The following is a 12,238-nucleotide window of genomic DNA, read 5'->3' as shown; positions in this document are numbered from 1 at the left end:
CCACAGCACGCCACAGAACACCACACCACAGCACGCCACAGAACACCACACCACAGCACAGAACACCACACCACAGCACAGAACACCACACCACAGCACGCCACAGAACACCACAGCACGCCACAGAACACCACACCACAGAACAGAACACCACACCACAGCACAGAACACCACACCACAGCACGCCACAGAACACCACACCACAGCACGCCACAGAACACCACACCACACCACAGCACAGAACACCACACCACAGCACAGAACACCACACCACACCACAGAACACCACACCACACCACAGCACAGAACACCACAGCACGCCACAGAACACCACACCACAGCACAGAACACCACACCACAGCACAGAACACCACACCACAGCACGCCACAGAACACCACACCACAGCACAGAACACCACACCACAGCACAGAACACCACACCACAGCACAGAACACCACACCACACCACGCCACAGAACACCACACCACACCACAGCACAGAACACCACACCACAGCACGCCACAGAACACCACACCACACCACAGCACAGAACACCACACCACAGCACGCCACAGAACACCACACCACACCACAGCACAGAACACCACACCACAGCACGCCACAGAACACCACACCACAGCACGCCACAGAACACCACACCACAGCACAGAACACCACACCACAGCACAGAACACCACACCACAGCACGCCACAGAACACCACAGCACGCCACAGAACACCACACCACAGAACAGAACACCACACCACAGCACAGAACACCACACCACAGCACGCCACAGAACACCACACCACAGCACGCCACAGAACACCACACCACACCACAGCACAGAACACCACACCACAGCACAGAACACCACACCACACCACAGAACACCACACCACACCACAGCACAGAACACCACAGCACGCCACAGAACACCACACCACAGCACAGAACACCACACCACAGCACAGAACACCACACCACAGCACGCCACAGAACACCACACCACAGCACAGAACACCACACCACAGCACAGAACACCACACCACAGCACAGAACACCACACCACAGCACGCCACAGAACACCACACCACACCACGCCACAGAACACCACACCACACCACAGAACACCACACCACAGCACGCCACATAACACCACACCACAGCACGCCACAGAACACCACACCACAGCACAGAACACCACGCCACAGCACGCCACAGAACACCACACCACACCACAGAACACCACACCACAGCACGCCACAGAACACCACACCACACCACAGAACACCACACCACACCACACCACAGAACACCACGCCACAGCACAGAACACCACGCCACAGCACGCCACAGAACACCACACCACGCCACAGAACACCACAGCACGCCACAGAACACCACACCACAGCACAGAACACCACACCACAGCACGCCACAGAACACCACACCACAGCACGCCACAGAACACCACACCACAGCACAGAACACCACAGCACGCCACAGAACACCACACCACAGCACGCCACAGAACACCACACCACAGCACAGAACACCACACCACAGCACAGAACACCACACCACACCACAGCACAGAACACCACACCACAGCACAGAACACCACACCACACCACACCACAGAACACCACACCACACCACAGCACAGAACACCACACCACACCACAGCACGCCACAGAACACCACACCACAGCACGCCACAGAACACCACACCACAGCACGCCACAGAACACCACACCACAGCACAGAACACCACACCACAGCACGCCACAGAACACCACACCACAGCACAGAACACCACACCACAGCACAGAACACCACACCACACCACAGCACAGAACACCACACCACACCACACCACAGAACACCGCACCACACCACAGAACACCACACCACACCACACCACAGAACACCACACCACACCACACCACAGAACACCACACCACACCACAGAACACCACAGCACAGCACAAAACAATAGAATATCGTACTGCACACTCCATACACACACACACGCACGGCCCATCAACTGTGTTGCAGTCAAGCCCGGATCAGCCACGAACCATCATCATCCCACGACAGACAGACAGACAGACCGACAGGCAGACGGACAGCATGAGAGCAGCCCGCCCGCTCCTTCCCCCTCCTCCTCCACGGGTCCTGACAACGGTCACAGCGTCCACCATCACCCCACCGACAGGTGGGACTGACACCTGATAGTCCCCTCCCCCTCCCCCTCCCCCGAACCCCCCACTCCCCTCTCTGTGCCCTCTGTCAGTGCCCTCTCTGCCCCCCTCACCCCCACACCTGAAAACAATTTGGCGCGTGCCCCCAACACCGACAGTCAGGCTTTATTTTCATGACGCGAAACCTGGGACATCGGACTGAAAGTGCTCTGTCAGTGTTCGACTCCGTCAGAGTGTGTTGTGTCGACTTCTGGATTTGTGTCTTCAAACCTGATTTGGTGCGTGTGTTTTTGTTTTTGGTTTTTTTCTTCTTCTTCTGTGTCTTCGTCGTCTTCTTTAATCCATTGTCATGCAGAGAACAACCGTGACAACAACAAAAAGAAAAGTTTCACATTTTGTGCTGAAATGTTTCGGTCGTGTCCGAGTGTTTGAACGTCGGAGGTCTTGTCAGTGATCTTCACAGTGTGCTCGTACATTTTTTTTTTTAATACTTTTTTTTTCTTCTAAATCGTGGAAATAATGTAAGGTTGTTTTTTTTTATGAATGTGATTTTATTTTTGTGGTGCACTTAAAAACAAAAATATACATATATAATATTATATATTATGTCGACTTCCTTCGGGGACACTGAATGTCTAACCGGCATTTTGAGTGAGGATTTTTTTTTTTACTATACTAATTTGTGCCGTGGATTTCCTGTGGAACAATTCAGTACCTGCAGACTTTTCAGCGATTGTAGCGGGCATCAGCATGTGTTTCGTTGAATCTCAAGTGGTTTTGCCTTTGGACAAACACTCTTCTGCCTCAACGAATTTTTCTCAGTGTTACGAATTTCTTGTCGTCAAATCCTGTCCAATGCATTTGTGAGAGAGGTCAGTTTGTCCTCAGTTCAAATACCTTGTGAGTCATTCAGCTCCGACAGTCTACAGAGTTTATCATCGAATCTCGGAGTGATTGTGATTTTGATTTTCTTTTCTATGCAGCAAGAAATCTTGTGGACAAACCAAGTGGTTCTGCTTAGAATGTTGAGTGTTCTCGTCGATCAAGCAGTTTCCTACGAATAACCTGTCTGCCGGAGATTGAAGTGTTTAATTCCGTGCAGTGTGAAATTCTTTTTTTGGTTAAAATAAATAAATAAATAAATAATCGGTGCTAAAACGTCTAAATTTTTTGTTTTGTTTTGTTTTTGACAGCATTAATTTTTTGCTGATTGGTGAAATCTTTGACGAACAAATTTTTGCGCGCTATCGTTTCACCTTGTTGGGAAGAGCAAGGTCCAGTTCAGGTCCAGTTCTGAAGTCCACATGTGTATCACTCCACCAACTACCAGCGTTCGTATCACAACAGTGACGTGACGCAGAGACCAACCAGTACTCTGCCATTATTCATCCAGGGTACCAGTTTTTACCCGGAGTGCACTTCCTTCGGCGGACACCGGGCACTGTGCCGTCATGTCCCAGTCGTCACGACTACCGGTGTCGAAGAACCGCAGTCCCCCCATGAGTTTGGAGGTGTCCGGCGGCAACAGCGGGAGCAAGGTGAAGGACAGGAGGAAGGTGAAGGCCAAAGCGGCGGACGGTGGTGGTGCCAGTGGATCGCGGAACAAGCTGTTCTCCAAGAAGAAAGGTGAGGGGCCTGCTTGTGTTCTGTCAGTTGGTCTGGAACTGCTTTGCTTCCTTGTCTTGTTTGCTTGCTTTTCTTTTCTCCTTCCGGTGTGTGTGTGTGTGTGTGTGTGCGTGCGTGCGTGTGTGTGTGTATGTGTGCGTGTGTGTGCGTGCGTGCGTGCGTGCGTGCGTGTGTGTGTGTGTGTGTCTGCCCGTCATGTCTGTGTCTGTATGTGTATCTGTGTCTTCTTGTGGCAGTGTCTGATGAGTCTGCCGTGCGTGTGTAATTTGATCTTACCTGCCTGTCCCTGTTTCTACATCCTGTCAGTTTAATAACCCGCCTTTCTTTGGTGTTTTCCTCCTGATCATTCTATCTGTCTGTCTGTCAGTCAGTCTGTCTGTCTGTCTGTCGACCCCTTACAGTTCCATACTGGTCGTTCCTATGGTGTGTCCGTCTGTCTCCCTGTATGTGTGTTCGTCAGTCTGCCTCTCTGTCTGTCTGTCTGTCTGTCTGTCTGCCTCTCTGTCTCTTGTCAGTCAGTGTGTCTGTCTCTTTCCCTGCTCTTCCGTTTTGTGCTTCGCTGGATTACTGGTGGTCTTCTTCCACCTTCATTCTGGTTGAGGTCCTCAGTAGAGTGGTCAGTAAGTCTGTCCGTGTGTCTCTGCGTCTGCATATCTGCCTGTCTGTCTACCTGTCTACCTGTCTGTCTGTCTGCCTGCCTGTCTGTCCCATTGTCTGTCTGTATTTGACGCTTTCATCTTGGAAGCTAAACTGTCCGATATTGTGTTTTTTTCGTATGAAATGGTGATTAACGTCTTGCGGCTTTTTGGCCATGTGAGACATTTCTGTTGACTTTTGCTATGGAAAAGAAAAAAGCAGAAAAAAAGGGGGAAGATTAGAAAATAATAGGGTATATAATGCGATGCATGTATTTAAAGTAACATGTAAAAAATTTTTTTTTTATAATTATGGTTTTAAGTTTTTCTCGTGGATTCCTGTTGAGTCTTTTAACGTCTTGGTCTTCGTTCTGTTCTGGTTCGTCCGTCTCTCTACTCTTGTCTGTGTATATGTGAGGCTGTCTGTCTGTCCGTCAGTCTATCCCGACGGTCTGGCACTTTGTGCTTTTGTCTTTCTGCTTCTCTCTCCTGAACCACTCCATCTTGAGTCTTCCACTGTCTCTGGCGATGCAGTTTGCGTCCTTTCACGGTGCGACACAGTCTTTCTCAGTCTCTGCCTGTCTGTCTGTCTACCAAATAGTCAGAGTTTAGCACAGCAGAACACAGCACAGTACAGTAGAACATGAAACGGTAAAACACAGCACAGCACAGCACAGCAAAATACAACACAGTACAGGCAGAGAACAGCACAATACAGCAAAACAAAGCACAGCACAAGACAGTACAGCGCAGCAAAACAAAACACAGCATAGCACAGGTAAGCACAGCAAAACATAGCACAGCAGAACTCAACATAGCACAGCACAGCACAGCACAGCACAACATAACACAGTACAGCACAGAATAGAACAGCACAATACAGCAAAACAAAGCACAGCACAATACAGTACAGCACAATACAGCAAAACGTGGCACAGTACAGCACAGTACAGCAACACGTAGCACAGCACAACACAGTACAGCACAGTACAGTACAGCAAAACGTGGCACAGCACAACACAGTACAGCACAGTACAGTACAGCAAAACGTGGCACAGCACAACACAGTACAGCACAGCAAAACGTGGCACAGTACAGCACAGCACAGCAAAACGTGGCACAGTACAGCACAGCACAGTACAGCAGAACGTGGCACAGTACAGCACAGTACAGCAAAACGTGGCACAGCACAACACAGTACAGCACAGCAAAACGTGGCACAGTACAGCACAGCAAAACGTAGCACAGCACAACACAGTGCAGCACAGTACAGCAAAACGTGGCAGTACAGCACAGCACAGCAAAACGTGGCACAGTACAGCACAGCACAGTACAGCAGAACGTGGCACAGTACAGCACAGCACAGTACAGCAGAAAGTGGCACAGTACAGCACAGCACAGTACAGCAAAACGTGGCACAGTACAGCACAGCACAGTACAGCAAAACGTGGCACAGTACAGCACAGCACAGTACAGCAGAACGTGGCACAGTACAGCACAGTACAGTACAGCACAGCACAGTACAGCAGAACGTGGCACAGGCACAGTACAGCACAGCAAAACGTGGCACAGTACAGCACAGCACAGTACAGCAACACGTAGCACAGCACAACACAGTACAGTACAGCACAGCAAAACGTAGCACAGCACAACACAGTACAGTACAGCACAGCACAGCAAAACGTAGCACAGCACAACACAGTACAGTACAGCACAGCACAGCACAGCAACACGTAGCACAGCACAACACAGTACAGTACAGCACAGTACAGCAAAACGTGGCACAGTACAGCACAGCACAGTACAGCAAAACGTGGCACAGTACAGCACAGCACAGTACAGCAGAACGTGGCACAGTACAGCACAGTACAGTACAGCAGAACGTGGCACAGTACAGCACAGCAAAACGTAGCACAGCACAACACAGTGCAGCACAGTACAGTAAAACGTGGCACAGTACAGCACAACACAGTACAGCACAGCACAGCACAGCAACACGTAGCACAGCACAACACAGTACAGTACAGCACAGCACAGCAAAACGTAGCACAGTACAGCACAGCACAACACAGTACAGCACAGCAAAACGTAGCACAGTACAGTACAGCAAAACGTAGCACAGTACAGTACAGCACAGCACAGCAAAACGTAGCACAGCACAACACAGTACAGCACAGTACAGCAAAACGTGGCACAGTACAGCACAGCACAACACAGTACAGCACAGCACAACGTAGCACAGTACAGTACAGCACAGCACAGCACAGTACAGTACAACAAAACGTAGCACAGTACAGCACAGCACAGCACAGTACAGCACAGCACAGTACAGCACAGCACAGCACAGCACAGTACAGCACAGCACAGCACAGCACAGCACAGCACAGCACAGTACAGCACAGCACAGCACAGCACAGCACAGCACAGCACAGCACAGCACAGTACAGTACAGCACAGCACAGCACAGCACAGCACAGCAGAATGCCGCGCTGCAGCACGCAATGCAATGTATTCCTGTGCAGTGAGTCCAGTCCTCTCCCGTCCAACACAATACTCCAAGCGGCGTCAGCGATGAATAATGAAACAAGACAATCTGTGAGAGAGTGTGTGCGTGTGTGTGTCGGGGTGTGGGGTGGGGGGGTGCGGGGGGTTGTGGGTTGTTGCTGTCGTGTGTGTGTGTGTGTGTGTGTGTGTGTGTGTGTGTGTGCATATAATATGTGTGTAAAAAATAATGTGTGTGTGTGTGTGTGTGTGCTTAGAATATGTGTATGTGTGTACGTGCGTGTGTGTGTGATACATGCAACAGCTGGACCAGATTCATTCCATGGAAGAGAGAGAGAGAGAGAGAGAGAGAGATGGAAAGAGAGAGGGGAGAGAGAGAGAGAGGGGGGGGGGGGGTTGCTGGGAGGGGGGGGGGGAGAACGTGGGTCAGGAAGAGGAATTGTAAAGAAAGCGGCCGGGTAAAAAGAGGGGTGGGGGTGCGTGTGGGGGTTCAGGGATATAGGGAAATAGGGGGGAAAGGTGTTCAGTTTGGAGTGGAGGAGCGGGCAGAGGGAAGGAGAGAGAAGAGAAATATCTGTTGTAAAGCTGCTTTGGCCATTTTTTTGTTATTGTTTTTAAAATTAAAGTTTGTTTAAAACAGATAAGGAAGAGGTATGGAGAGAAAAAAAAAAATCATGCTGGTGTGGGGCTGTGAAATGGTTTAACTCAGAAAGAGAGGTGAAAAAGAGGAAGAGAGAGAAAGAGAGACAGACAGACAGAGACAGGGACAGAGAAAGACAGACAGTCAGACACAGACAGACAGACAGACAGACAGACAGACAGGCGGGCAGGCAGTGGGAGGGGTCTCGAAGAAATTCGCTTCGATTCGCCATTTTCAATTCCTCTTCCACTGACAAATCCAAACCAACGGCCAGATTTCCTTTTGAACTAAACCGCAGTTGGCTTTTATTTGTTTATGTGTTTGATTTGCTTTGTCGGTGAGTGCATGTGCGCGTGCTCGTGCGCGTGTGCTGTGCGTGCCTCTGTGTGTGTGTGTGTGTGTGTGTGTGTGTGTGTGTTTCTTTTGATTATTTGAGGGACGGTGTGAGGGTGTTTCAGAAAGCTTTTTTTTTTTTTTGTGGGGTGTGGCAATGACATTTTGTGCTTTAAGACGAAAATCAATTTTCGAAATGACATCATAATTTGATGCGTTCAGATGATAAGATTTTGTGTTCACGTTGTGTGCGGTGGGGGGGTGTAGAAATCTATTCTGTCTCCATTTCTGTCTCTGTTTGAGTCACGCACGCACGCTTAAACGCATAAATTCATATAAATGCATATGAATACACAGACACACAGACACAGACACAGACACTCTCTCTCTCTCTCTCACCCCCCCCCCCTCCATCCCCCCCAGTGCCCCCCTCACTCCCCCCCCCCTCCCCACACACACACACACACCAATACACTTTCTCGCTTCCGGCCAATCTGCAAGTCTCCTTCAAGTCTGATGAACTGGCATCTGCAGCAGACGGCAGTACCAGTCGTGGGGCAAAACCCGCACTGGCACCAGCCTCTTACCGCTGCGGCAGAAAGCACAGGAGATCACAGCGACGGCGGCGGCGGCGGTGTCTTTTGATCCGAGGCGGGGGAACCGCAGCCCTGTGTGTGGCATTGTTTTCCCGTGACTGACGTGTCAGACTAGGGGGGGGATAACCCTGCCGTCTGCCTGGCTGTGTGACTCACGTATGAGTGGACGTGAGAGACAATAAAGCTGACGTTGCTTGACCTTTTGATGAATCCAGTCGCCAGAAAATCAATTTGCTTGTGTGTGTGTGTGTGTGTGTGTGTGTGTGTCTGTGTGTCTGTGTCTGTGTGTGTGTCTGTGTGTGTCTGTGTCTGTGAGAGAGAGAGAGTGAGTGAGAGAGAGAGAGAGAGAGAGAGAGAGTGTGTGTGTGTGTGTGTGTGTGTGTGTGTGTGTGTGCCCGCCAGTATGTTTGGAAAATAAAACCATTTATGCATGAGCGCTTACCTTTTTCGCATTGGGTAGTTCCTGTTTTCTTGGGTCGGGGGTGACTCTAGTGTTTGATAAAGGAAGTGGTCAGTGCAGCCGTCAACAGCTTTGAGGGAGTGGTTGGACTGATCTGGATGCTCTTTTTAATCTTCAAGTCCTCTTCTCGAAGTACAGATAGTTGTGGCAAAAATTTCATAACTCTGCGTGGATATCTGTACCAATAATCAGTCACCGCAGCAGAGAGGGGTTTTTTTAATCTTAGGCATAGAACTTCACCGGTCAATGAGACTGGGGCATGGGTGGGTGGGTGGGAGTGGGCAGGTGGGGGTGGGGGTGGATGGGAAGGGAAGGCGGGACAATTGCTTGCCTGGCAACGGATCACGAGATGAGTGGTCTTTTGTCAAATCCAGTTCCGGAAACCAGTCCTTTCTTTGCTTGATCTTGGATCGCCTCACATGCCTCTCTTTTGTTGGCCCGTCAGTCTCACATCTGGCACGTTTACCCATTGCTACGTATCCTGGGTTTTGAATCAGACATGGGATTGATCGATCTGTTGGTTAATTACGGAATACGGAGTGAAATTTCAAGGTGGTGCGGCCTTCGACACCTCATAGGAAGTGGCTGTTGGCTTTCTTGTGCAGGACTTGGACGCTGTCTTTGATCTTCATAATCTCTTAAGTCTCATAGGAAGTGGCTGTTGGCTTTCTTGTGCAGGACTTGGACGCTGTCTTTGATCTTCATAATCTCTTCAGTCCCGTCTCGAAGCAGAAACTGCAGACTGTCAGGAGCAAAATGTTTGTTGCATGTGTCTCTGATTCAGACAGCCGTTGCAGCGACGGTTGCAGATATCATAAAGACAGACGGCGGTATCCTTTGATACAAGGCAGGGGAACCGTACGGGTCAACATCCCATGACTGACGTGCGAGACTTGGGGAGGGAGGGGGAGGAGGTCGAGGGTTGGTGGTGGTGGTGGTGGTGGTTGTCTGGCGTGGATCAAGGATCATCGCCTCTTTTCAAAGCATTTTTCTGCACGATTAGTGGCAGGAATCAACGCTTTCCTTGCTTTTAGGTTTCCTTCCCCGTCTGTTTGTGTGGATGAGACATTCATATTGCACGCCTACATTTCTAAACCAGTCATGTTCGAATTTGACCCAGATGTATTCTCGTTTTTTAGGGGGATATTCGGAGTGGATCTGTGGTTTTGTTGAGGGGTTATAGCTTGGCGAAATTTCCCAAACTGTGCAAATGGCCCATAGCTTGGCGAGATTTCCCAAACTGTGCAAATGGCCCATGACCTGTTCCCACCACGGACTGATACCTACCTGGAGGTTCTCACCCACAGCTGAGTGTGCTGCGGGCTCCAGTGGTGCCAGTTGCATTGCTTGGTTCTAACTTTTTGACAGTTACACGTGACTAAATGCCTACTTTGACCGAACTACGCCATTGGTCAGTTCCATACGATACACAGTTAGTAGCGGGTTACGACCATACCAGGCTTTTCCGTCCGAGCAATGCAACTGGCTCCACCTGGGGGAAGAGTGGGAGTGGAGAATCTGTGTTCAGCCACTTCACGGATACATGTAGTGATGTACCAATGTCGTGACAAACACTGCAGGTGTCTGTTTTAGGCTTGGAAATTTTAACCTACAACTTACCTCTCTCACTCACTGACTCACGAACTTACACACACACACACACACTCTCTCTCTCTCTCTCTCTCTCTCTCTCTCTCTCTCTCTCTGATCTATAATCATTATCATTTGTTTTGCTTTGTTTTTCTTGGGGTTTTTTTCTCCGTTTATAAAAGGCACCTGTGTTATGATTGCCCCCTTCAGTAAGCGGCCTTGGCCTAAAATGAATTAAACATTTCGCATTCGCATTTGCATTCTCTTCCCCGCCCCCCTGCCACCCCCCCCCCCCCCCCCACCCCCCATCTCTCTCTCTCTGTGTCTGTCTCTCTCTCAATGTCTGTCTGTCTCTGTCTGTCTGTTTCTCTCTGTGTGTCTGTCTCTCATTCTCTCTGGTCATTCATTCATCCACTACAATGCCTAAGCGCTCAGCAGTTCATCGGCCACAATCTATCCGCCAGGTATCCATTCATTTACATCTTGCCACAGTCCTGTGCCTCTGTGTCCGAGCCATGAAGACATTCTACAGTAACAGGTTCTCCTCTTTGGTATACCAAACAACAGCAGTCAGTTACTTTGTGTGTACCCCTGGCACTGAGCTGAATAGATAGGAAGGAGCTCGATGACCTCTGGCCGCCACAGGGATAGGGGTCAGCTGTCCGCCCCCCCCCCCCCCCACTTCCTTCCCCCTCGCCCCCTCCCCCCCACACTCCCAGTCCCATAATTTACCTACCCTTTATTCTCTCGCTCCTGCTACTTGGTCCCAGAAGATGAACAGAGGTGTTGTTCACCAACTGCGAGGGTGAACAGGCAGCTCAGCAGTCAGCTCGTTTGGCCCGTGCAGTGCTGTTCTGGGGATGATGGTTAGTGCTGTTCTGGGGATGATGGTTAGTGTTCAGGGGTTGATGGTTAGTGCTGTTCTGGGGATGATGGTTAGTGCTGCTCTGGGGATGACGGTTAGTGCTGTTCTGGGGATGATGGTTAGTGTTCAGGGGATGATGGTTAGTGCTGTTCTGGGGATGATGGTTAGTGTTGTTCTGGGGATGATGGTTAGTGCTGTTCAGGGGTTGATGGTTAGTGCTGTTCTGGGGATGATGGTTAGTGCTGTTCTGGGGATGATGGTTAGTGTTCAGGGGATGATGGTTAGTGCTGTTCTGGGGATGATGGTTAGTGCTGTTCTGGGGATGATGGTTAGTGTTCAGGGGTTGATGGTTAGTGCTGTTTTTAGGGGATGATGGTTAGTGCTGTTTTAGGGATGATTGTTAGTACTGTTAAGGGGATGATGGTTAGTGCTGTTCTGGGGATGATGGTTAGTACTGTTCTGGGGATGATGGTTAGTACTGTTCAGGGGATGATGGTTAGTGCTGTTCTGGGGATTATGGTTAGTGCTGTTCTGGGGAAGATGGTTAGTACTGTTCAGGGGATGATGGTTTGTACTGTTCTGGGGATGATGGTTTGTACTGTTCTGGGGATGATGGTTTGTACTGTTCTGGGGATGATGGTTAATGCTGTTCTGGGGATGATGGTTAATGCTGTTCTGGGGATGATGGTTAGTGCTGTTCAAGGGATGATGGTTAGTGCTGTTCTGGGGATGATGGTTAGTGCTGTTCTGGGGATGATGGTTAGTACTGTTCTGGGGATGAT

At 50.0% G+C, this 12,238-nt stretch overlaps 1 protein-coding gene across 5 annotated transcripts in view; it reads left to right on the top strand.

Moving 5' to 3' along the window:
- Positions 1-3,645: 3,645 nt before the first annotated feature.
- Positions 3,646-12,238, top strand: part of LOC143301002 (coiled-coil domain-containing protein AGAP005037-like) — a 261,368-nt gene continuing 252,775 nt past the window's right edge. For all 5 annotated transcript variants that reach the window (XM_076615027.1, XM_076615010.1, XM_076615001.1 and 2 more), the window contains exon 1: positions 3,646-3,835. In XM_076615027.1, the coding sequence (XP_076471142.1) occupies positions 3,661-3,835 (175 nt within the window). In that variant the 5' untranslated portion in view covers positions 3,646-3,660. The remainder of the gene's footprint in view (positions 3,836-12,238) is intronic.

Source organism: Babylonia areolata, chromosome 2 (assembly GCF_041734735.1).
Source record: "Babylonia areolata isolate BAREFJ2019XMU chromosome 2, ASM4173473v1, whole genome shotgun sequence".
Classification (NCBI taxonomy): domain Eukaryota; kingdom Metazoa; phylum Mollusca; class Gastropoda; order Neogastropoda; family Buccinidae; genus Babylonia; species Babylonia areolata.
Note: the sequence above shows the minus strand (reverse complement) of the source record. Positions and strands in the feature narration are given on the sequence as shown.